A 24,449-nucleotide genomic window follows, 5' to 3' on the forward strand; every position below is an offset into this window, starting at 1 on the left:
TCAGTTTGCAGGCAAAGTTATTGCTCGATGGCACCACGAAGACATCTACTGCGGTCCGCAGTAACTATTTTAACTTACTGTCAGATATTTTAGGTTGGGTATTTAAACTTGGGCGTTAACGTCAATTTGGCAGTGGTTACCTCGAAATAACTTCACTAACACGATTCACAACTTGTTTGGACTTTTTTCCCCCTATCTTTTGTTGGCTTAAAGTTGGTAGAAAAGGCAAAAATTACCCCCTTGACGTGGGCGGAGCGATCTTACAGTTCGTGTCATGTCAGTTGCTATTTATAGACGCTCCCCATCTGATCGGCCTGAACTTGAGCTGTTGTTCATAAGAAAACTGTATTTTCTGAACCTTTGTATAATTATCCATTGGGTGTATTTTCTTCGCTTCTGTTTGACTTTACTGTGTGACTCAGGTTATAACTTTAGAAACTACTGAAGTAACTTAAGAAATAATATTATCCTTAGAAAACTGCTGAGTCTTAAGCATGTTTTAGCTCAAGGTCTGTGGTTATTGGTTCCCACACATAAGTATAAAAACAGTTGCATGTGTACGTGTAAGGCAGCCGAAACCATAACAACTTGTTGGATTCTGGCTGTTTTTTCAACCCGAACTTGATTGAATAGTTCCTCAACCAAAGCCTGGTGTCTCCTAGTAGCCTCTCAGGTGATGGAGAATAATCCTGACAGATATTTTGCAAAAAGACGTTGTAAAGCTTCTTATGGGTTAACCCACTTTATAGCAAAAGTTGGTCTTACAAAATACGCACGCAGAGGCAATACATATAATTGCACACCACAATTTTCATATGTTAAATAAAGTGTCAAATTTTTGTATAATTTATTTCACAAGTGTGGACTCCTTTATGGTGTTCCATCCCATATAAGACACGTCCTGCAGTTTTATTATGACAAGGTTAATTTATATAAAGCACTGTAAGTCTTTCTCTATTCCATACCCAGCACAGCTACTGTATTTACCTTTTGACGCAGTTCTCTATCATGTTGCTCGACATGAGCCTGATGCGGCTCTCGAGGTGTTTGGCGAACTCGTCCTCCGGCCAGTGCAAGTCTCTGATGAAAGTCTGAAGAGCGTCCAGCTTCCAGAAAAGATCCTCTGATGTCCCGGAGCCGTTACTGCCATCAAGCCAAACACACACACACATATCAGTCAAAAGGTAAAGGTTGGTCTGGTGCAGAAAGCGGCTCTAAAACTGACAAGCGGAGGGGGGGTTAGTCGTGGCAGGTGCAGAAGAGGATGCTATCCCTCTAGATTCAAAGTTTTTACTCTCGCCATACACCGACTGTTCCATCCAGACGTGTACATCACCTTCTGTCGGCTCATATGTGTCTGGACAGCCAGTGTATGGGGGGTGGGGAGGTGGGTAGGGTTTACGGTAAATCAATAACCATACTGCAGAGCATGATTATTGATTGATATATGAAGAGGTAACATGCAGGTAAAATCACTGCAGGTACAGCCGCTGTTTGCACTGTTTGCAAGACATTAAGGAAGGGAAATGTAGATGCGAGAGAGTGCATACAATTTTTTCCAAGAACCTAAAGACGGACTCATCAGAGGCCCTCTCTCAGCACCCATGACCCTGGACAGTCGATGCCCCTGAGACAAACCATGCAGACCTTTCTGTTCTGGAGCAGAACTGATTGGGGAATCAGGAAACATGTTGAGGTGAGAGGGAGATGTGATAAACTGAGAGGTTTGAACTCCTGGCTCAGAGCCTCTCTGCTTTATCACCTCCAATCGATGACCCTGTCGCTTCATCCCAATCAGACTACTAGCAGGTGGTAAAGGTCAGAGATGGACCTATGGCCATGTTGCTGAGCATTGCTGTTATGCTCCTCTGCATCCCAGATGAGCCCCTATTTCTGCTACAACCTGTCTTAACTGGCTGCACTGGATAATATCCAAGTTGGGGAAAAGCTTTCGCTTCAGGAATTTTTGGATTAAAAAAAAACAACTTATTTTTCTAAACCATGCACCAGTCTCATTTTTACATAGCAGCCCATGAGCCAGGTTTTAGCAGTCTTTGGACTAAATGTCTGCGGATGTCAATCTCGAGGAGATATGTTATTTGTAGAGTGGAGATTTTGACTCGTTGATTTTAATTTTTGCTTCTGAATTTAGTACAAGCCACACGAGCAGGTATATTGGTGAAGAGCTGTGAAGAAACATAACAACCTTAAAATAAATGAATCTTGTATTGCAGCTGAAGAACATCACACTTGAAAAACTAGAAAAATCCAGCTTTTGATTTGAGTTTATTTACTCAGTGGGGGTGAAATGTCACACAATGAAACTGTAATTTTCTTTTGTTAAATAAAACATATGTTTAAAACATATTTAAAAAGTAACAATTAACCTTAAATGAGGACCCAAGTTAATCTTTCCACGATGCACAGTAAAGCTCATGACTAGAGATCAGCAACAACGACAGGGACCTCGGACTAAATGGGAACTGCAACATGCCAGGAAAAAGCATTTTCTCTCCCACCATCACAGACCTAAAAATTTAAAGTTTCCTAAGCTCTGTTGGGTTTGGATTTGCTCTGATTAGGTGAGACCATAATTTAGCCTTTTGGTAAGAAACCCTCCAGGTGGGTTTGTTCAGAAACAAGGAAATAATACTTTGAAAAGCCCTTAACGCTCACTCATAAGTATGGTGTAGGACCAGGCTAATCAACTCTCCTGACTCCTGCTAATGACCTGATTATTTGACTCAGGTGTGTTGAAGCTGAGACACATATAAAAGTTGCAGGACACACCGGACCTCGAGGACTGGAGTTGATGATCCCTGGTGAGGGATGTGTGGTACTTCTTTTCCAAAGGGTGCACTAATCTTTTCAAGAGTCCATAGCATTGTGTAAACTTTGAAATCCCAGTACATCTTAAACAAAAATTTGGTAGCCTCTGCAAGAAAACTGAAATGGCTCATCACTGGGTCCTTTAACAGGATACTGTAAGTAACCATAACACCTGTTTAAATAAACACAGAAAGGGTTCACCATAAAGAAAATCAACCTTTTTTTTCATGTCCTTCCTCAACACAAATTAATATTTCCCTTTATAGTCCCCGAGAGAGAAAATGTGTCTCTGCATTTAACCCATTCCTTTAGGGAGCAGTGTGCTGCCAACACTGAATGGTACAATCTGTGGTCAAGGGTCTTGCTGAAGGACCCAGAGTTTCAAACCACTGACCTTTGGGGCCTCTCCAAGACGCAAACACCCAGCTCTCTAACCACTAGACTACCACTCCCAACATATAGGCAAATAAATATGAATTGTAGGGTGCACTCAGCAAAGAGACGCTAAGAGAGAACCCTCAAGAGTTTGTTGAGAGTGAGGAATGTTCAAATATCCCTCTGTACGCTCCAGCTTCATGAAATGTTATAAGTGAAGACTAAGGGCTGTCTTAATGGCAAAAAGCAACTGTGCAGAGTGTTGTTATCAATACTGTGGTACATATGACTATATTTATAAAATGCAACTCATCATATAGGAAAATGTTGTCTCTGCTTAATAAATGAACTCATATTATACTTTCAAACAGCGTCAGGTGTGAGAATATGCCACTGCAACAAAAGATCAATTTATATTGAGGCGTCACCAATCTTAAGCGAGTGTGCTGATAAGTGCAGACGGTGCTGCACATCTAAATGTTTCTTTTTGTTTTAGTCTTTATCTCCACAACTCAGCTCAGCAGCATGCACGTTGGGATGAATGAGAGTTTTGCAGCCTCTCATTTCTGGAAGCAGAATCCCATCTACTCTAACTCAGAGTGACCTTGGCATGAATATGAACTTCATCAAAAACAAAAAACTGTCATTAAGAGAAAAAAAAGGCTTAATTTTTGATTTTGCACATTTGATTCCAACTAAAATGCAATCACAAAAAAAGTCATCTTCATACCAAGTTGCTCTCTGCTTGCTCTACAAATCTAGAGTAAACTAGGTGAATACACACTCGGAGTCATATATAGCAGCCATCCATGACGGGGTTGAAAAGCTAGGTATTTGTGGAAGGTTAACTGATAGTCCTGCTACTGGCACTGGCAGATTTGGTACTTTGGGAATTTGGAGGTTCACATTTGGTAGATTCACATTGGGCAGATTACTTGTTAAACTCCTGCAGAAAAGACAGACAAAAAGAAACAAAAAAAGAATCCATAACAGTGGTGTGGGAGCTGCAGAAAGCCATGTGACATTCATCATAAAAGTAAAATCTGAAAATAGAAGAAGAAAGGAACATACAGTAGCACACATGATCAACTATCAAACAGACAATATACAGGAATACCCATGATGTCTAGAGAGCTGGACGCACACATATGCGATGTAGTAAGAGCAGTGAAACAGAAAGGCAAAGTAAAACACATTTTATATAGAATATTTGGTTTAAAACAATAAAATGCAACAGTAAACATGTTAAAGCCACAACAAATAAATCGTAACAGAGACACAAGAGACTGGAAAAATGTTTAAGCACATATTATGAAGATTAGTTTACAGACGAAACAGAAACATTACATGTCGCTCTGATCCCAATGTGCTTGAAATAAAAAAATGGCTAATGGCACATGCATTAATCAAAGACTATCTCCAGAAATAAACAACCTATTTCTTTCAATGAAACAAATAGGTTTTTCAGCCCACTCTTGGCTCATTCTGTAACAGTGAACCTAAAGGAAGTCGGAGGGAACGGTATAGCTACTCTCCCAGATTTTTCAGCCTCCACACAGACATTATGTTGTCTGAATATAAAACCGTTGCATGTGCAAGCATCCTACAGCTTTGCGATAAAGACACAGGCTCCTTACTTAACAGGCTCCCAGGACTCCCTCTCAAAGCCCTTGTGGATAGACTGTGCGATGGAGGACTCCATCAGATCCACATATCTAACAACCAGAGGAGCATACAGATCCTGGAGGTGTTTGTGGAACTTTCCATTGCACAGATAATCTAAGGTGGGGGGAAATAAGATGTGACATATAGGTATTAGCATCTTAGTTTTCATTGAACATGTCTAAAGATAAATGCACAAAGATTGGAGCTCACAGTCTGTCCGGAGGAAGTCATTGAGGAGCTGGAAAAGAGGAAAGCTGTCCCAGCTCTCAGGTGACTGGATCTCCAGAGCGGCATCCATGTCGATGGCATAGAGGGCCAGGAAGTTTTCAGCATGCTCCACCATAAGGTCTGTCCACCATGCGAATGCCTAGAGACACAGCAGGAGGGTGAGAAACATGGTGAGCACAGCCACCAGAAGGGCTAAAGCAGTGGGAACAAGCTTAAATGAAAACACCAGGGGTGTTTTAAAATATGTGTAGTCTGATAGAATTTGACATTATTATCACTTCATTTGTCATTCCTTGCTAAGACTTGACACTACTTTCATCTCTCTCCTTCAAATTTGAAGCTAAATCCAGCAGCTGATCTGCTTCGCATACGGGGGTTGTTCACTGTCAGCTCAGCTAACTTGAGCTCTAGTTGATCTCATGGACTTGTATTACCCTTAAGCTACATATTAGAATCTGGACGTGCTTTAAATCATATGTCTTAGAATATAATTTCTGTTTAACCATCCAGTAAGAGTCACTGATGATTAACCAACTAAAGGCATTTCTGCAATTATATTACCATTAAAATTAATATTAGAAACTAATTCTGAAGTAAAATAACTTGCTTTCTCTAAAAAGACTAGACATTGTCCTACTGTATATCATAGGACCTTACATATAGTATAAAAAAATAACTAGCAAATTTGAGAGGACATTATACATGGTGCCTGCCACTGACCAACACTGTTGCTTTTGTTGTTAAATCAGACTAGAAATGCATCCGGGCTTCAAAGTCCATTTGGAAACAAAAACCTACTTTTGCAATTAATAAACCAGGAAAAAACATTACTTTCATTTAAAAAATGCTAACATCAGCAAATATGCTAGCATTAGTGTGTCGCTATCAACAGCAAACATTATCAATTATGGTCAAGTAAGCTAGTATGCTCACTTTAGCTAATATGCTGACATTCGCTACAAAGCGACTAAAAGCACATTAGCTAACAGTACTTAATACTGTACACAATGTTATTCGCAGCTTATATGCATGAACTAAAATGCTAACATTAGCTGAAATGTTAACATTATAATTTCAAACAGGAAAAACAATATCTTCTTCTAAAGTAATCAAATCTTAGTAGCATATTCTAATATGCCAGCATTTGAACATATATTTATATGAAATCACAAATGTCATTCAGTAAAAAAATATTGAATTAAATTGAGCAATCTTAATAGTCATTGTCACAAAGTACAACAAAATTGAATACTGAACAGGACAGCAAACTGTTGCTTTAGAAGGTATTATTGTAAAATTTACAGTAAAATGTGTTTTCTTTGATGCAGCTGTAAACTAACATGAGAATTTTTGTCCTGATTCTCAAAACTGAAAAAGCTTTGACTGTCAGCAACACAACCCCACAGAAAATACAACCCTTTAAACAGCATATTTACATCAACGCCCCATCTTATCTCATATTTAAATATTAATAAAAAAAGACTAACTCACTTAAATCTCACTCTTTTAAAATCAGTAATTTTGCCATGCAAGCTTTTACTCCGTGCTAGTCATATCCAGCTGTTCCCCTGTGTTTTCAGTCTTAGTCCTGACAATCTCAGGATTATACAGCACACAGATAAATTGCTGTTATTGATTTTTACACCTTACTCTCTGTATGAAAGCATATTGGTGCATTCCTAAGATGTTTAAGCTCCCTCAGATATTTCTTAGATGTCTCATTTTAGAAGCTCAACATTCAAGACCTGACCTTGCTGAGTGAGCGTATCGTTTCTTATCATTATACACATCATAAGCAACTCCATGGAAACTGGTACAAATTCATAGCTGCAAAATATCAGGGCATTTTCTTTTTATAAACAGTGCCATGCAAACATATTAACACCAGTTGAACTTTACATTTTGTCATGTTACAACATCACACATCCATGTATTTCATGACATTTTTTTTTAATTATAGACCACAACAATGGAGCTCAGACCTGAGAAGTAGAAGAAAAGGGATACATGATTTTATAAACTTTTTTACATATAAAACCATGAAAAGTTGCAAGTCGTTCATGGTATGCCTCTACCAGACTTACATCTTTGGAGACTGAAATTTCCACTCATCCTTCATTGGAAAAAAGCTCAACCTCAGTCAGATTAGACAAAGAGCTCTGGAAACAGGAATGTTCAAGTCTTGCTACATACTCTTGGTTGGAGTTAGGTCCGTGCTTTAGCTGTCCAGATGCATTTGCTTTGAACCATGTTATTGTTTTGCCTGTACATTTAAGGTCATTGACCTGCTGGGAGGTGAATATCTGCCCCTGTTCCAAATCTTCTACAACATCTGAAACAGGTTTGCTTCTGTCTGTCAAGAGTGACTTTCTTCTTGCCACTACATAAAAAACATAATTTGTGGAGTGCAGAGCTAGTGTTTGCCCTGTTAACCGAATATCCCACATAAATCACGTTTTTTTTTTTACAGCTCCTCCAGAATTGCCATTGGCTTCTCTGCCACTTTCCTGATGAATTATTGTCTTGCTCATCCTGTCTGTTCAGGTCAATGACTTGGCAGGTTTGCAGATATGCCATGCTCTTTATTTTCAGATTTTGGATTAAATAGTGATTTGTAAGATGTTTAAAGCTTGGTGTATAGTTTTATATCTCAACCCTGCTTTAAACTCATCTACCACTCTTTTTTTTTTCTTGACATTAATTAGAACAGCTGTATCTAGCTATTAAATGACACATAGGTGGACTCAATTCAATATTCATTGTACTTCTGAACACCATTTATGGGACTGGAGTCTTTCTAGTTGTGTCATAATAGAATGGGTCTGGATGCAAATGGATGCTAGATGATTGTAAATACACTAGAACAACATGCACGCTTTTCCTTCTTCTTTACAGTTATCCACTACTTTGTCTTGGTCTGGCACATTAGGTCACAGTGAAATACATCAAAAAATCATGGTTGTAATGTGACAAAATGTGGAAAAGTTCAAAGTGTTAGAAATACCTTTGCAAGGCACTGCATGCACCTTATCTTAAAGGACAGATTCTGTGCATCAAAGGCAAAGGTGCTTTTCTCATGCAAACGTGGATCTCCCTGCATGCCTTTCTCCGAAGCTAAGAAAACGAGGGGGTCCACCATTCACATCAGGAGCAATTCCGCAGCCCACTACATGTGAATGTGACTCATGCACATCTTTAAATATAGGCACACCAAAGACTGCAGCCCACAGCATGTCTTGACTTGAAGAATGTCCGTTCCAATTAGTGAAGTAAAGTCTTTATGATTGAGATATCAATTTTCTGGCACTGTCAGGACCTCCACAACTCTTCGACAGATTCTGCTTAGCTGGCAGTCTTGGTTTATTTCTCTTAGCTCATCATTCAGACTAACATGTTGCCAAATTCAGTTACAGACGGTTGATCTTCTCTGCATGCTTTACTTTCTCTTTCTTTAAAGGTTAGGTTACCACCTGGCATTACAATCAATGGCAACACAGACCCACTTACATAACAACTTACCTGCCAGTTCCTAGAATCAAAAAAGCATGATCGCTCTAAGGTTAGAAGAAATAAATAAAAAAAAACAGGCAGCAAACAAGGCCTTCTCCACCACACTCAAGGGGAAATACTCTCATTAAACTCGAATGAGAGGAAAGTAGCGTTTTTGTCAGGTTAGGGACTTGGGAAAGTGCTGAAAGGTAGTGCAGCCTCCAGCCTTTGATAGCAGGTGAGGGGCGCAAACACAACTCTCACAGCTCTATGCCAGACTCCGTGTTCAGGCAATGCTGTATGAGTAAAACACTGTCAAAGGACCAGTCCAGAGGGGGGGTGGGGGGTGTACTGGTGCTGAATGGGGGTAGGATATGTGGAATCATCTGCTTTGACATGCACGGAGCATTATGGGGGAGGGGGGGTTCTCATTCAGCTTGGCTACATACCTCTTTTCCCTGCTCGGACAGTCACCAATCATTAGACAGTGAAAACAAAGGAAGATGTACAGAACAATAATGTACTTTGAGTCATTTGTTTATATGCTAAGAACATATAGCGCAAAGGGATGGAGGAGGAGAAGAAGCTGGAAAAGAAATGCTTGAACAAGTGCGGACTGTGAAATCAATTGTCGGATGGAGAGGGAACAAATGTTCATGGTGGATCAAACTTCAAAGGTTCATATGGAGCATACTTTGGGGGACATTTTCTGGTTTGGCATGCTTGGAGAAAAAGGAAACCTCTTTATGGCCTGATGAACATGCTTAATGATCACAATCATGTTGTGAAAGCTAATGCGCTTCTTTCTTTTAGATTTTCTACAAGCTTGCTCTCGTATCTATGCCTTTAAACCCACCCGGAGCTACAGCAGCTATGAGTTCAATCTCTGCCTGAAACGTGCCTCTTGCCATAATGGCTCATGCCATACAAAGGGATTGTGATGGGGACTGAAGAGGAGAAAGAAGTGTAAATACCGTACCGATTGATCTCCAGAACTTGTGACTGCCGCCTGTCAAGCATATTCAGAGAGATACAATAAATCTGTTTTATCTGCATATTCTAAGACCATATGGATCACCTGCAGATCTACACAACTACACACGGTCATGTTGTTCTTCTACCTTTTAGTAGCAAGTGTCATATACAATGATATTGGCTTAGTCAGTGTTTGAAAGCAATAAATAATAGTTGCTTTACTATCCTTAAAGATAATGATGGGAAATACGTGGAAATGTTTTTGTCATCTATGTTTGCTTGTCTGATTGAAGCTAACTCTAGCACATAAAAACTATTATGCTCTCCCTTATTCTATATAGTTCGTGGAATAATTATTGGGTTTATATTAAACATGAACAAAGTGCTGTTTCTCACAAAAAGTGAGTACTCACCTCATATTTTTGTAAATATTCATTGCTATCTTTTCATGGGACAACACTGAAGGTATGATATTTTGATACAATGTAAAGTAGTCAATGTGTAGCTTGCATTACAGTATAAATGTATAATTCCCTCAAAATAACTAAACACACTGGTGGATGCTAGAGACCTTGTATTCTTCAATGAGGATTTACCACAGATACCCAGTAGAGTTTAACTCTGGAGACACATTTGGCCTACCCAGCACCTTCAGCCTTAGTTTCTTTTAGAAAAGGCCACAAGACATGGTTCCATTGATCCATGTCCTCATTCTGCTTGTTTCTGCAAACTGTGTGTAAGCATTCTTGTGCGTCCTCTTCAGAATATACATCCTTCTGGGAGTCATGCAGACCAACCAGATGCAGTGTGCAGCTGACAACCCCACCCCTTCAACCTCTGCAGTGTTGCCAGCAGCATTCATCTGTTTTTAAAAGACAACCTCTGGATACGACACAGAGCACACACTCAACTTCTTTGGTCAACGATGGCAAGGCGTGTTCTATACTGGAACCTGCCCTGTTAAATGTATGGAGTTAGCCACTGTGCTGCAGCTCAGTTTCAAGGTGTTTGGGGATCTTATCACCTCGGCTATCTTTAAGTTGAGCAATCATTCTTTTCAGGGGGGGCTCCATCCGAATGCCCAAATAATGGCTTCTAGTTCCTGTTCCTTGACCTTCTAAGGGGTCGACAGTAAGAACTGTATCGTGGACAGGAAAGGAGCTTCGGACTGCTGTGCTGAATTCAGACAGTCTTTAACTCCGACGTCATTACATGACGTAAAAATGGATGATGCGAGTCAAATCTGGGCCTACAGCCTTCTGAAAATGAACTACAAAGTGCTAGCTCTCTTCTCTCTGGATATTTTCATTGATTTCCGTGAGGGGGCTGTGCTGATACCTCAAGACACTCAAAGACATTAAGGGTTCTTAGTGCCGGTAAGGGACGATGTGGGGTTCCTGGGCAAAACTAGCCCTGGGAAGGAAGCATACAAGCTTATTTTCCTACCTCCTTCCTTACTGATTGCACTATTCGGACATCACTTATCATGGCGTCTGCTGAAGCACTTCCGCTTTGGCTAAAGAGTCCTTGCTCTACAAGGGTATTCATTTTGAGCCGGAGGTATTTTTGTCATGAGGTGCCATATTAAACTGCAAGTGATCAGTTTGCAATTGTGTGAGATTAATAATAACAAATTTAACACTCCTACTTCCCATTAACGAGAGAGAGAAAATGGCCAATTGGGCTCAAGTTGTTCATTGTCACTTAAGGTTGTACTCCTTTACTTGTCAGCAGTTTCAACATTATTGGCTGTGCGGTGTGTTATTTTAAGGGAATATCCAACTTATACAGTTATACAAGCTGTACAATGACTACCTTGTATCAACGTTTTAAATCTCCCGTGTTGTCCAATAAGAAGATATAATAAAATGTTTACAAAAATATGAAGCATGTTCTTTTATGAGACACTGTATGTGCTGAAATGCCACTGGAATGAAACAGTTTGTCATGACGTTTATTTTATAGCCATCAGCAGGTAAAATGGACACACAAAGGTAAATTTGTTCCGAGAGGTAACTTTTCTATTATGTGTATGTAATCAGAAAATAAATTTTAAAGCATATGATTGGGAGACAAAGGTCACAAAACAAAAATATAAAGGGAAACAAACATTTCTGCAAAACCTTGGCCTTAAAGAGATCAAATCTAAATTGTAGTGTTTGCAGAAAAATGGATAAAACAAAGACTGAATAAACAGTCAGCGTATAATTAAGATTTCTAGCAGTAAATCAGTAAATTGAGTTCTCAAACTGAAATTACTCATTTGAATTTGAGCATAGAAGGAAAAAAATAAATAAAAGAAAACAATCTATATGAAATAGCTTGGAAAACACTACAAATAAAGCTAAAGTTGGTATAAAGATTGTGAAAATTTTAGTTTTTTGTTGTAACAATGCTTCTGGGCAATACATTTCCACCAGATTTGTAAGGGGAATCCTTTTGTAGGCTGAACAGCAGAGTTGGGTAACTGAGCTGCATTCATGAAACACTTGGAAATATCTCACTGCCAATGGCAAACAGCTTATTCTCATGTTGACTCGTTTAGAGCCTAAGCTTAGTTGGAGGTCTATATATAACAGCAAACAAATCACTGGCCGACTTCCAATCTCTTTTTCTCTAATGGATCATTTAAATCAGCAGTTCTCAAACTTATTATTGGAACTCTCCCAGTTTTAAATGTACTTGAGAACAACAATACATTTGAGCATTCACACCCGTGCTCTCGGTTTGCCATCTACGGTTTGAGCCTAGGAGGAGGAACAGGGCATCTAGCCGGGGTCTGGGCTGGGGTTGGCCGTTGGGTCTTGGGGGTGCATTAGGGTTGGTGTTTTTGCTCTTCCCGGGGACACTTGGACTATTGGATTTCAGCTCCTGGCTCCTGATTTGTCAGCCAGGAATGGAGTGTGGGGTTCTGGTATGGAGGTGACGACTCGAGGGATGTCGTCAACTTAGTGTGGGGGCCGCCCGGTTGGTTTGGTAAAGTCTTTGTGGTAGGGGCGTGCCAAGTGGGGGAGCATGACCGGCTTGTCTGGGCACTTTCGGGTTCATGGTGTGGACTCTGATCGGCTGGCTCATTCAAATAGTTTTGGCCCCGTCTCTGGATGGATGGGCTCGGTAGTCGTCGGGGCGGGCAGTTGGGGTCTGTTTTTAGTGTTTTTTCATTGAAGCAAACCTCTGTGTGCTTTAGCAACTCACCTTTTTTGGTTCTTTATTACTATTAGCTCTACATTAATTTGCTTTATATCAGCCTTGTTTGTTAGTAGCTAGGTAGTAGTGTTTTTTTTTTACTTTTTCTTCTAGGTACGAAAATAAGCAGCCCAAGTTTCGCCACAGGTGTCGCAGTTTGAGAACAGTTAATTTAAATGATTTTTTTGTCAAAAGAAGGCAAATGAGCTAATATTCAAAAGCAAGTCAGGGTCTGAAAATATAATAATACTAATACTAATCTCTAATAAGGTAGTTTTTTTCTTACTTTGGTTAAAATAGAAGATTACTTTACTGCATTGTTACAATTTGGCTCAAAGACCTTAATTATGAACTTACGTGATCTGTTCAATAAAGAAACCTAGAGCACAATATTTGTCACATTCACAGACAAAAAAAATTGACCTTTTTTGTACCTATTTTATACCATGTGCAAAAACTACCGAACAACAACATACCAATGACCTTATTCAAATACATCTACCGCACCATACCCTGTCTGACTTAGAACCTCGATCTAAACAGAACAGTTCTGATTCTTTGTAGTCTCACTCTGTGCACTGCCAATTAAAGCTTTCCAAAAAATTAAATTCATGCAGGATCTTTTTTTTTCTCCACTACCCATAGATGAAAGCAGCTTATATTTATAGCCAGCTGATTATTATGACACTAACTCTCTGAAGTGGGACGAGTGGGATAAGAGTGAGGAGTAAAGAGGGGGGGGGGTGCTTTGAGGAGGAGAGGAGGAGAGGGTTCTCACTCACCTCCGCGTGGTGTTCCTGGTTCTGCTGGAGGACCTCTATGACTAACTCCGCCAGGCGAATTGTTTCCTCCAGCTTTTTGGCAGGCGTGACTAAGCGGCCTACGTTTTCTGAGACAAAAGGATGAGGGTGAGGGATGAGCGGTTAGTCAAGCACAGAGAAGCATTCCAAGGGGGGTGGGGGGTATGACTACATGGGATGTTATTTTACTCCCTTTAATTTATTCACTTTATCAAAAATTATAAACACAGCATTTAAACTGTGATTTTTATCCACTTTTACCCCATAAAACAAGTAAAGCATTTTTTTTTGTTACAGCACCCTCAACTCATATTGTCTCCCCTGGTAAGGATGTTTAAAAAGCCTCAACTCGTGTTGTTGTAATGCAGAAACATAATCTCACACTAAATTTGGAATAAAATGACTTTTTTTTATTTGTTGTAAATTTAGCTGGTCAGTGTTGGAGGAAAAAAATCCCACCTCGTGGATATTTTCGTTGTTGTTGTGAAACTAACTAAAGCAGCACTTTTTGGCGCCCAGACAGTTCTTATAAATGTATTGTTTCTTTAAGCATTCTTTACATTTTTAAGTTGATCTAGCAACGTCATGTTTTCTGTTTTATGAATTAGACATATACAGAGACCATTTTTCTTAGCCCCTGCTCAAAATGGGAATGACGAGAGAACATGTCATTCAAATAAGGAAGATGCATGTTGAACTTCATAACTCCAAACTAAACTCATAACAGAAAAAATGCACCTACTTGGCTTAAATTACCTGCGTCTGCTATCAGGGCAGCAACTGATAAGTCATAAAATGGAACTGTGATCAACATGGCTGGACATGGACCAAGATTTATTCTAGGCAACCTCACACGGTGAGGAATTTAATAAGTGATGCAAAAACAAAAACAGAAAAAAAAAAAAAAAACGAACAAAACTGCAAACCTCCTTGCAAGAAAGACTTGTAGTGCTACAAAAAGTTGCATTGTGGGGTCACCAACTCTGTACAAGTGCTATTAGATTAGATCTAGATTTAGCATTTATGAAAACTGTACTGGGACTTTAGCTGGAACTGTGCGCTTCAGTCAGATTAACAGATAAGAGTCCAACACTCACGCTGGGTCTGGTGGGAATCAGAAAACAAGTTATGAATATCTAAAAAAGATCCTCATGTCTTCTGTTAAGTACAGTGGAGGATCTGTGTTGCAGCGGGCCTGGTTCTGTTCTTAAGGGAAACTTGTTAGAGTGCAGCTAATTTAAATGCCATATTTTACTTGATATTGTGGCTTCACTCAGAAAACAAAATATATCTCGTTATTGGGTCTTCAACAGCGTAATGATTGATTAGATATGGTCTAATCAAACACATGAATGGTTAACCAGGCGCTGACTGAATTACCCGGATTCTAGAGAGATACTTTGTCATGGGCTCAAGTGAAAAGTGTATACTATAAGATAGAAACCGGGATACTAGACAATCCAAAGAGTTTATGCAAAGAGGAATGGACTCTGTATTCTCCAGCTTTGTGAAATGTTATGAGAGAAGACTAAACGCCACCTTATTGGCAGACGGAGGTTGTAGAAAAGTATTAAGGTCAGAAATGCCAACAAGTGTGGCACCAATGTGTTTGTAAAAAAAAATATGTTTGTCTAGATTTGTTTATTTTTTCTGCTCTGAATTACTGTCTTGAAATTAAAGACTGGATTTGCGCTGATGTTTTAGTGTGTGATTATGGCACTTCAGCTTTTTAAATATCTTTACCAGGGGTGCCAACAAATGTGGAGGGCTCTGCGTGGGCTGCATGACATGAAGCAACAAAGCCGATGTGTTTGCGGGATAGTCAGAGCTATGTTGCAGTATCAGACAAAAGAATAGTGGCACTGAGATGGAGGTGTGCAACATGGCATCAAAAACATGCATAATGTGAGCAGGTTTTGAATAAGCCATTTGTATAAGGAGCTGTCGCACGGCTTAGTTAAAAACAAATTCCATAAACACACTGTAAAAATGTTTTAGTACTCCTGGAAGTTATCCATCAAGTAAAACAAGATGTTTATGCCCACATATCTTCTACACTGTACCACTGATCTTTAAGGAAATAATGCCTACTACAAATGACAATGACTTAGATTTCTTCCTTATAGACTCAAAAGCTTTTAAATAAGATTTAAAGCTTTTTATTGATGTACTAAGCATCTTTTTTTTAGAATTGTAGCTAAATATTGTCAAATTTTAGATAATGCTACCGAATCGTTGGAGATTTTTTTTGCTCCTTAAGCTTAGTTTCAGAGACTATTTTAAATTATCTGAAAGATTCAAACTTCTATTCCTAAATGCTTGATGAGGTTACTTCAGAGCTGTTTAACCAATATTTTTACAGTGTGCTGGTGCTGGATTTGGCAATAAATTGATGTTTTGTGAATAATATTTTTTTTGGGGTATCTCTTTGCTGATCAACTGGTGATCTTCAAAACACTTGCTTGTACCTTTAGTGGCAGCATCGTCTAAACAGAGGGATACAAATCATGAAATGGAGTTATAAAACAGCACAACAACGTTAGATCAAATGGGTACAATTTCAACATGTGACTGGATGGTAACAGAAATTTTAAATCAAAAGCACATAAATGCGTAACTCTACATAAAACAAGAAGAGTTTTGAAAAGGCAGTAACATATTAAAGAATTTAGTTTATTTGCTTGGGTCAGTACTGTAAAGTATTGTCGCATGTTCTGAGATACGGTTAGGGAGAAAAGATTGATGGTTGGTAGAAAAAAAGATGTTGCCCTTTAGCCCAGACGTTAAATACCAATTTAGGTTTATTTTGGAAGGCTAAATCTGAAAAGTCTAAACAAACAAGCTACAGTTAAATCCCAATATTGTTAATTCAGCTAATTTAAATTTAAAGGAGCATTAAGTGAAAATTCATTATTTTAGATAGAAAGAACTAAAAAGGAGTTTTGTGAAGAACTCAACATATCTTTTTATATGGAGAATGGTGTCAAACACCATCTCTATGTGTTGTTCCCCAGTTTCTTGTTTACAAAGCTGCCACTCAGGGCTTAACCCCTCCCTCCCCATAAAATGCCACCGCCACGTTCACCCGCAGACGATCAGGACCCATTATTAACAACGATCTTTAGCAAAGAAGTTGTCAGATAAGGAAAGAGACAAAACGAGGATTAACACTGGCCTCGCTTTTCCAAGGTGGAGAGCTGTTCAAGAACAGAAGCAGCTCCAGTTTTGTTCCCTCGGACAGGTGAGTAACAACATGAAGTCAAATGTTTGTTATTGTTGGGGTTACAGTCTTGTTAGAGTTGTATTGCCATGTTGATTCGATTTAATGCAATTCAATGTAATGCTACAATTGTGGCATGTGGGTTAATTTTTTGAGTTTGAACAGCAGTAGGCGAGGCATTACCTCTATGTGAAGTGAGTAGCCGGTAGCTCAGCTAATACAGTTAGCATTGTTAAATGTAGCCCGGTAGGCTTTTGAGCTGCCCACCTTGATCCTAGCGTACATTCAGGGCATACTTTTTTAGACAAAAATTCTAAAATTGAAAAGGATAACTGGTCTGGTTCTTGGATTTTGAAAGGTAGAGAGAGGCATGGGTTGCCACACATCTTGTTTTGGTCTACAAACAGTGCTCAACAGCGCACCTGGTGGTGAAATTCCACCAATTGCTCCTTTAAATTTGTGTAATTTAATCAAGAAGATTGTTTTTGATATGAAGGGAGACAGGGATATATCAAAATGAACTGAACTCTATTAAATTGCATTAAATATTGAGATTAATCCAACTGAACTATATTAGATCTAAGAGTTTTTATTTAACTGCTCTGAACTGAATCAAATTAGACTGAATTTAACTGACCTGAAACAAAAAAACCATAGACTGAAGAGAATTACATAAAATAGAAGCAACCAGACTTACACTCCTAATTAACTGCATCATATTAAACTGAAATACACTGAATTGAACTGAATAAAATGACACCAAACAAAGCAGAATGACCTTTAAATCAACTGCATTAAAATGGGTTGCATTTCCTTGACTAACATCAGCCTGAACTGGAAACAAATAGTTTGGGCTGAAGCGAATTAACTTTAACTAAGTTGAACATGACAGAAATTTACTGAACTGACTGAATTTTGTGGATTGAGCTGAACTGTACTCAGATACATCACACCACAAATAAACTGCAGTTGTATTGAACTGAATTCAGCTTAAACTCAGATAAAATTAAATAACTTTAACTAAGGAGAATTAAAGTGAAACAGATTGTACTGAATGGGACTGACTAGAACTGTACTTAACTGAACTGAACAGACATAAACTGAAAGTAACTAAATTGGACTGAAGTAAATTATGACATACTGTACTGATCTGGGTTAAATAAACTAAAATTAACTTAAATACATTTAGTTTCCCTTAAAGAATTGTATTGTGTACTATTACATTGAAATTAATTTAGCAATTAACTGGGTGTACTGAATAGATTGAATGTAAATTATATTGTAATGATATCATTAACAATAACATTTATTGTTAAAGTTGTACATTTTATATGTTTGTTTTTACATCTGATAACAAAAAAAAGATCAAAAGACCAATTATTTAGCTATGTTTGTAATGTGATGTTGCTATTAGTCATAAAACTCATTTTGGTTGAACAAAACTGTACATAAACTTTGTTTTCAGAATGTCATTCTGCTTTGAATGACCACTTTAAGCCTTTAGAAGCAGTGAGTCAAATTTAGATATTTGCCTACCCGTTCCTATGGCACTTAGTTTATAGCTGGAGTGCTTTCTTGTCTCCCTCCCGCTCTCTTCGACATGCATACACCTACATACATAATGTAGACTTGTATGTATTTCCAGATTCCAGAAATGGCAGCATATTTTTCTGCCAACCGCTGAGTATCCTTCCCCAGGGTATTTTAGCTTTTAGATGGGAAAAGCTGAAGATCAAACAGCAACCAATCTGCTCACTGAGCCACAGGCATCTTGAGATGACTGACAAAAGTGATAGTTATCTGCAAATGGTTGGATGTTTTTATCGTTTTCTTTTTAAATGTAGGTCTCATTTCACCATGTGACAAATGACTGCAGTGAGCGAGATACGTTTTGCAGGTTTTTAGGCCAAAAATTTGATGAAACCATTTCAAGAAAAGGAGGAAAGTTTTATTTGCGTATATAGATAACAAAACTTCTACAATTTCTAAGTCACCAGCACATTTGAACTTCAAAAATGACCATACACAGTATTATATTATATGGAAACAATCTGGATTTGTCTACATAATTTAATTAAATGGTGTAATATATTTTTTTATCATGTATTATTAAAAATATTTTGTATTGATAAAATATAGTGGAAATTTAATAGGGTAAGTCAGTGAGAGTTTGTATTACTTTATGCTTTTGAAGGTTTCTCTTAATGAAACCAAAATATTCAAGTCTTACTGTTACTGTGGTCAGACAGATAAAACGTATTAACAGAGATGCAGTTTATGAAGACAGGTTGTGTATTTGGGAAGCGTGCAGACTTAAAAAAAATATATATCATTTTTTTTTTTTTTTTTTTTAGAACCCATACTGATTTAAACATGCCAACATTTATAGAGTGTGCAGGAAGGATATGCTGCTGATAAATGCATGATTCATACTTTACTACTATATTGCAGAACTCTTTCACATTTAATCACATTACAATCAGAAACGTAAAATCAATCTTATAGGGAGTAATGTGATGAACCAACTCAAACCGCTAAAATGTTTGCCTATTCTTCTTTGCAGAGGAGTAAAGGGCAGTCAGATAGGAACCATGTGGGGAAGACATGGCCTAGTGGTTAGAGCAGGGCGTTTGGATCCTGCAAGGGGAGCAAGTGCAGAGGATGAAAAGTAAAGATGAGGATTTTTAGATTCTCCAAATGAATTTAGGTCTTGACTTTGACTAGGCCTTTCTAACACTTGAATACGTTCTGATTAAAGCTGTTCTTTCTTTCCTTTAGCGGTATGTTTATGGTTTATCCGGGTAGATGGTTACCCCACAGCCCATTCTCAAGTCTTTAGCAGCTTCTAACAGGTTTTTCTTTCAGGACTTTTTTGTAACAAGTTCCACCATCTTCCCAACAACTCTGACCAGCATACAGGCCTCTGGTGAAGAAAAGCATCCCCACATCATGATGCTTAAATAAAAAATAAAAAATTACTTTCTTAGACTTGTCTATTATCTAACCTGGCCTGCCTGATGGATTCTCGTGGTATTTTGCGTTCACAAACCCACGAGAATTCCTCTTGTACCGCTCCGGCTTCAACCGTTTGTGTCCGAACCAAAAACGGTTCTGGCCGTTGCAGTATTATGGTTTAAGGTAGGACATGCCGGCTGTGACGAAAAAGCTGCCCAGCCCACAGCTGAACCAAAATAAACATGGCAGCGCAGAATGACGCACTAGCTGGTGCTATTACATCTGTTTTGTAAGAATCCACGCTATCCTCTTTGAAAGAAGAACAGCAAGAAGTGCTTAAACTAGCTTACCTTGTTGAGGTTTTTGATGATGGCTACTGCTTACGTTTTAATTTGATACCTAAAACCACCCTTTGGTGGGCGGGCACTAGGCGTTGCTTCGCCCAATCAGCCTGGATAGATCTGCTGAATATCTCGCCTTTCCCCAAACAGATTCAGTGGGATCAGTCCCAGATTGATAATGTGCAGAAGGGAGGGTGCTACACATTATCAATCTGGCTGGCCAGGTTATCGACTATCACCGCTGCATGGATTGTGGCAAACTTTAAGCAATATGTTTTCAGACTTTTTTCCAACAGTGGATTTCACAGTTACAGTGGATGTGTAGGTGGATAGTCGAGGTTTGCAGCTTTGAGATATTCTTGCAATTTTTGGATAAATAATAAGTGCTATGTGATATGTTCAAATATATTTTTAATAGCCTAATCCTGCTTCAAACCTCTACACAAATTTATATCTGATCAGTCGAGCCTTGTGTGCTAATTAGGGGACTCATAAGGCAACTGGTAGTATTGAATTTTATTTAGGTGTATCGGAGAAAACGGGGTTGATTGCAAATGACTGACACCCTTTTCAGATTTTCAGCTGTAATAAAAAAGGCGGAAAACTGTGTACCATTCATTGTACACTAGTTTGTATTGGTCTATCACACAAAACCCCAATAAAATACATAACATTATTTCTTCTTAATGTGATAAAATGTGAAATTGTCAGACTGGGGGAAAAAAAACAAACAAACATGTGTCTAGGTGAAGGAAACATGTCTGTGTCTGCATTTGGGTGCACTACTGATAAACTATAAGCTAAACATAGCATCACCTGGATCCTTCTGATCCTTTTGCCCTTTCTCAACTTCAGGCGAGAAAAAAGGGGAGAGAAAAGATAAGAAGCAGATGTTTAGAGTCAGCATGTCTCTGCGATTAGTTTCATGATACTCTGGGGCTCAGAGGTGTTGTTCGTTATCTCGAGACCCTTTCAGGGAGTCTGCTGGGTCGGTTTCAGCTGCAAGAAGCGAGATTTCTGAGACAGACAGACATCACACAGTTAAAATTAAATGTATACATATATAAAATAGGAACATAGAAAGCCTGTGGGAAACTGGAAATTAAAAAAAAAAGGTGGCAAGATGTTTGTTAAACAGACAAAAGCTTTGACTACTATAAACAGACAGGACACATGTAAAAGTACTGTGATTACAGACAGGACACAGAAAGTGACTTGATATGATTAAAGTCAAGTTAGGATAAAAGGGAAGCTGTTCAATCCACACATTGTCTGGATTCCCCATTCAAAAGCTCTGTCGACAGATGCTCCTTCACTATAGCTGGTGGCGCAGAGAGGAAATAAAAACGAAGCCTACCTGTTTGGCAAAGCACTGACATGATCAGACCAAATGACTGCAGGAGATAACAATGTAAGCAGTCTAAAAATGCATTCAAGTCAAAAGAATGGGCGTCCAACCAAAAGAAAGAAGCTTTACAGGACCAGACTGCTCATTCATATCCATCACAACCACGCGGTGCCTAAAAGAGGACCCCCGACTGATTCAGTGCGGTACTTCACAGATCTCGGAGCTGGTGCGCTCCCCACTCACTCCGACACAAAAAAGGCACAGATAAAAGCAAGCATGGCGGCAAGAGCAGCCTCTTTGAAGGAGGAGAGGAGGCCGTAGAGGGATGAAAGAGCGGGGAGAGGATGATGAGGGTACTCACGGATGGTTAAATCCATCACTTGAGAGGCCAAGCAGAAGACAGGGTGCTCATACATTTCCCTCTTTTTCCCTACAAAAGAAAGGATTGTAGCATGCAAGAGGCTGGGGTCAGAAATGGGAGGGCTGGAGTTTAGAGGCCAATGGGACGAGGCCTGTCCAGGTGAAAACGGCATCGGGCCGGGAAGCAAGCCCAGCGGTTAAATGAAACGTTCGGTTTATTTTGAGCCAGGCGTCTCACAAGGACAGGAGGGGAAGTAAATTCACACAGCATGAAAAGATAGTAAGGTTTCAAGCCTTAGTATCTTTGGCACCCTGGGGGATTTCTTTAAAGGCACAAACAACAATGAAGTTTTACTTTTAATGTGCAAGCTGAATGCTAGACACAGGAAAAGACAGTAAGACGTAAGACAGCACTGTGCAAAAGTTGCCCTTCATGCCTTTATATTTTATTTCCAAGAAGCTAAAATGTACTTTCATGTTTAAAAGTGCTCTTGATCAAAAGGTCAGACTTTCTAAAGGTTGGTCTGGTTTTTCTATGGCCTCTTACATGCCTTTCATTCAGTGTCAGACTAGTACCCAGACATTTTCAAAGGATTCCAATTTTTTAATGCAAAACTGCCCAATGGGCTTTGAAAAGGTAACTACGACCTTGTAGATTTCCTCCATTTTTTACTTTTCGTAGCTCTGAAATGTTTTACATTACCAAACAATTTTTAATATCAGACAGAAGTAGAAGTTGATTAAATTCTTGATTGAACTTGGGTAAATCGATAATTAGTGGGATTAATGTTGTTTCACTACAATTCCTGATTGTTACCAGCCCTTTGTAGACAGAAAGCCACTTAAATAGAACCTATCTGACAACATTAAGTGGATTAAAATATCTCAAAATGCAGTACATCATACCTAAGCTCAAGAAATTAAAGAACCTGCATTTACATGAGAAGTTATTGACATCTTTCAATCTATAAAAGATTAGCACTGGTATCAAATTAGAATATATTTGATTGTATTGGACTCTGTCTTTTTCATTGGGTTGAATCGTACTCATCTTCCGCTGCTTATCCGGGTCGCGGGGGCAGCAGACTCAGGAGGGACATCCAGACTTCTCGCTTCCCAGACGCCTCCTCCAGCTCCTCTGGGAGAAGCCTGAGATGCTCTGAGGCCAGCTGACAGACACAGTCTCTTCTATTATTTATAGGACTGGCTTAATGTATTAAAAAAACAGATATGACCCAGTCGTTAAAAAATAAATCAGTAATAATAATAATAATAATAATAATAATAATAATAATAATAATAATAATAATAATACTTATAATAATACCATGTGACATACATTAGCTTTTGGAAGAAATCTAAAAAAAAAACTTTGATAGGCCTTCTAAAAACCTGAAGAACTACAGATGAAGAAATAATTTATGGCTATTTGAAAGCAGTATACAAAGAAATGAGGGGTGATTTAGAAGTTTTGCACAGCACTGAGAAATTATCCCTTAATGTTGTCTTTTTGTTCATAATAATTCATGCCAGTAAAGAAAGGTCACATTGTCATGTCTCATAGCACATGCGGGTGGATGATGCTGGTTTGGACAACGGTGTTCAAGTTTGTTCAAGCCCTCAGAAGTTTTAACATTTGTGCATAGATCTGACCTAAAACATCCAAAGTTTCTACTTCAATAATTCACACATGAAGTCCAAGAATGACAAACAGAAAATCCAAATAATTTGCATACTTTTGGAAAACTCTTGCAGGGCTAACAAACTCTGAAATCACCACTTTCTCTGCAATCCCAGCATTCCTTTTTCAAAATAAGCCACATAATACATGTTGTCGAGGTTTGATAAAGCGATATCTGTGGAAGAAGAGAGAAAAGCATAGCAGACAGGGAAGGACAAGCTGCATAAGATTGTGATCTTAAGCGGGATCGTTAGACGAAGGTGAAAGGAGGCGGGGGGCGCAGAGTTAGCTGGAGGAATCATAGACATTAAGAGCTAACGTGAGAAAGTGGTAGGGATGGGGAAGATGCATCGGCTGGGAACTGGGATTTAGAGTGGCCACTGAGTCAAGCTGAGACACTGGTCCAATCATCTAATGTCAGCTTTCAATAGTCAAGGCACAATGAGAGATCAGCACATCAACAGATTTCAGGGCTTTGGATTTGAATGCATTTTTACTCACACACCTCTACACAAAAGCCCACTTGACCTACAGAACTGCACAGAGCTAAAGCAGGCCTGAAACAAAGGAGAGAGTTATTGAACGGAGAGACAGAAAGTGACGGCACACTGTTAAGAAAAAAAGGATCATCTGGCGGGCCACGAATCATTTGGGATGTGGACTCAAAATGACCATTTACCAAGTGAATTCAACGGGTGTAAATAATATAGTTAGCATTGACAGGGAGAGTCTCAAACTGGAGAAAGGAAAAAGCAACATGAAAGGGAATAAACAGTGCGTTCAAAGTAATTTTCTACTTTCTACTTCAACTACTGATGTTAAAAAAAAAACTAAAGCATTATAACATTACCTTCAATTTTAGCATAGTCCTTGATCCTCTCGTAGTTGAGCTGAGCGGCCTGCTCCAGACATTTGCGGATCACTCCTTTAACTTCCTCTGGTGGAACTGGGGTCACAATGTCCTTCATCAGGACCTAAATGAGAGCGAAAATATTCA

At 38.9% G+C, this 24,449-nt stretch overlaps 1 protein-coding gene across 21 annotated transcripts in view; it reads right to left on the reverse strand.

Annotated features, from left to right (window-relative positions):
* The window catches only part of cadpsb (Ca2+-dependent activator protein for secretion b), a 126,692-nt gene that overhangs the window by 19,626 nt on the left and 82,617 nt on the right, over positions 1-24,449 (reverse strand). For 4 of the 21 annotated variants that reach the window (XM_036151381.1, XM_036151387.1, XM_036151384.1 and 1 more), the window contains 9 exons: positions 24,303-24,426; positions 21,773-21,841; positions 13,530-13,636; positions 9,566-9,595; positions 9,036-9,044; positions 5,080-5,236; positions 4,842-4,983; positions 3,989-4,150; positions 988-1,143 (listed from right to left, as the gene is read on the reverse strand). In XM_036151381.1, the coding sequence (XP_036007274.1) occupies positions 988-1,143; positions 3,989-4,150; positions 4,842-4,983; positions 5,080-5,236; positions 9,036-9,044; positions 9,566-9,595; positions 13,530-13,636; positions 21,773-21,841; positions 24,303-24,426 (956 nt within the window). Of the gene's footprint in view, positions 1-987; positions 1,144-3,988; positions 4,151-4,841; positions 4,984-5,079; positions 5,237-9,035; positions 9,045-9,565; positions 9,596-13,529; positions 13,637-16,015; positions 16,034-20,879; positions 20,913-21,772; positions 21,842-24,302; positions 24,427-24,449 lie in introns of all 21 variants that reach the window. The other 17 variants (XM_036151396.1, XM_036151397.1, XM_036151392.1 and 14 more) reach the window with 12 other exon arrangements.

The sequence above is a fragment of the Fundulus heteroclitus genome, chromosome 20 (genome assembly GCF_011125445.2).
Source record: "Fundulus heteroclitus isolate FHET01 chromosome 20, MU-UCD_Fhet_4.1, whole genome shotgun sequence".
In the NCBI taxonomy this organism is placed as follows: Eukaryota; Metazoa; Chordata; class Actinopteri; order Cyprinodontiformes; family Fundulidae; genus Fundulus; species Fundulus heteroclitus.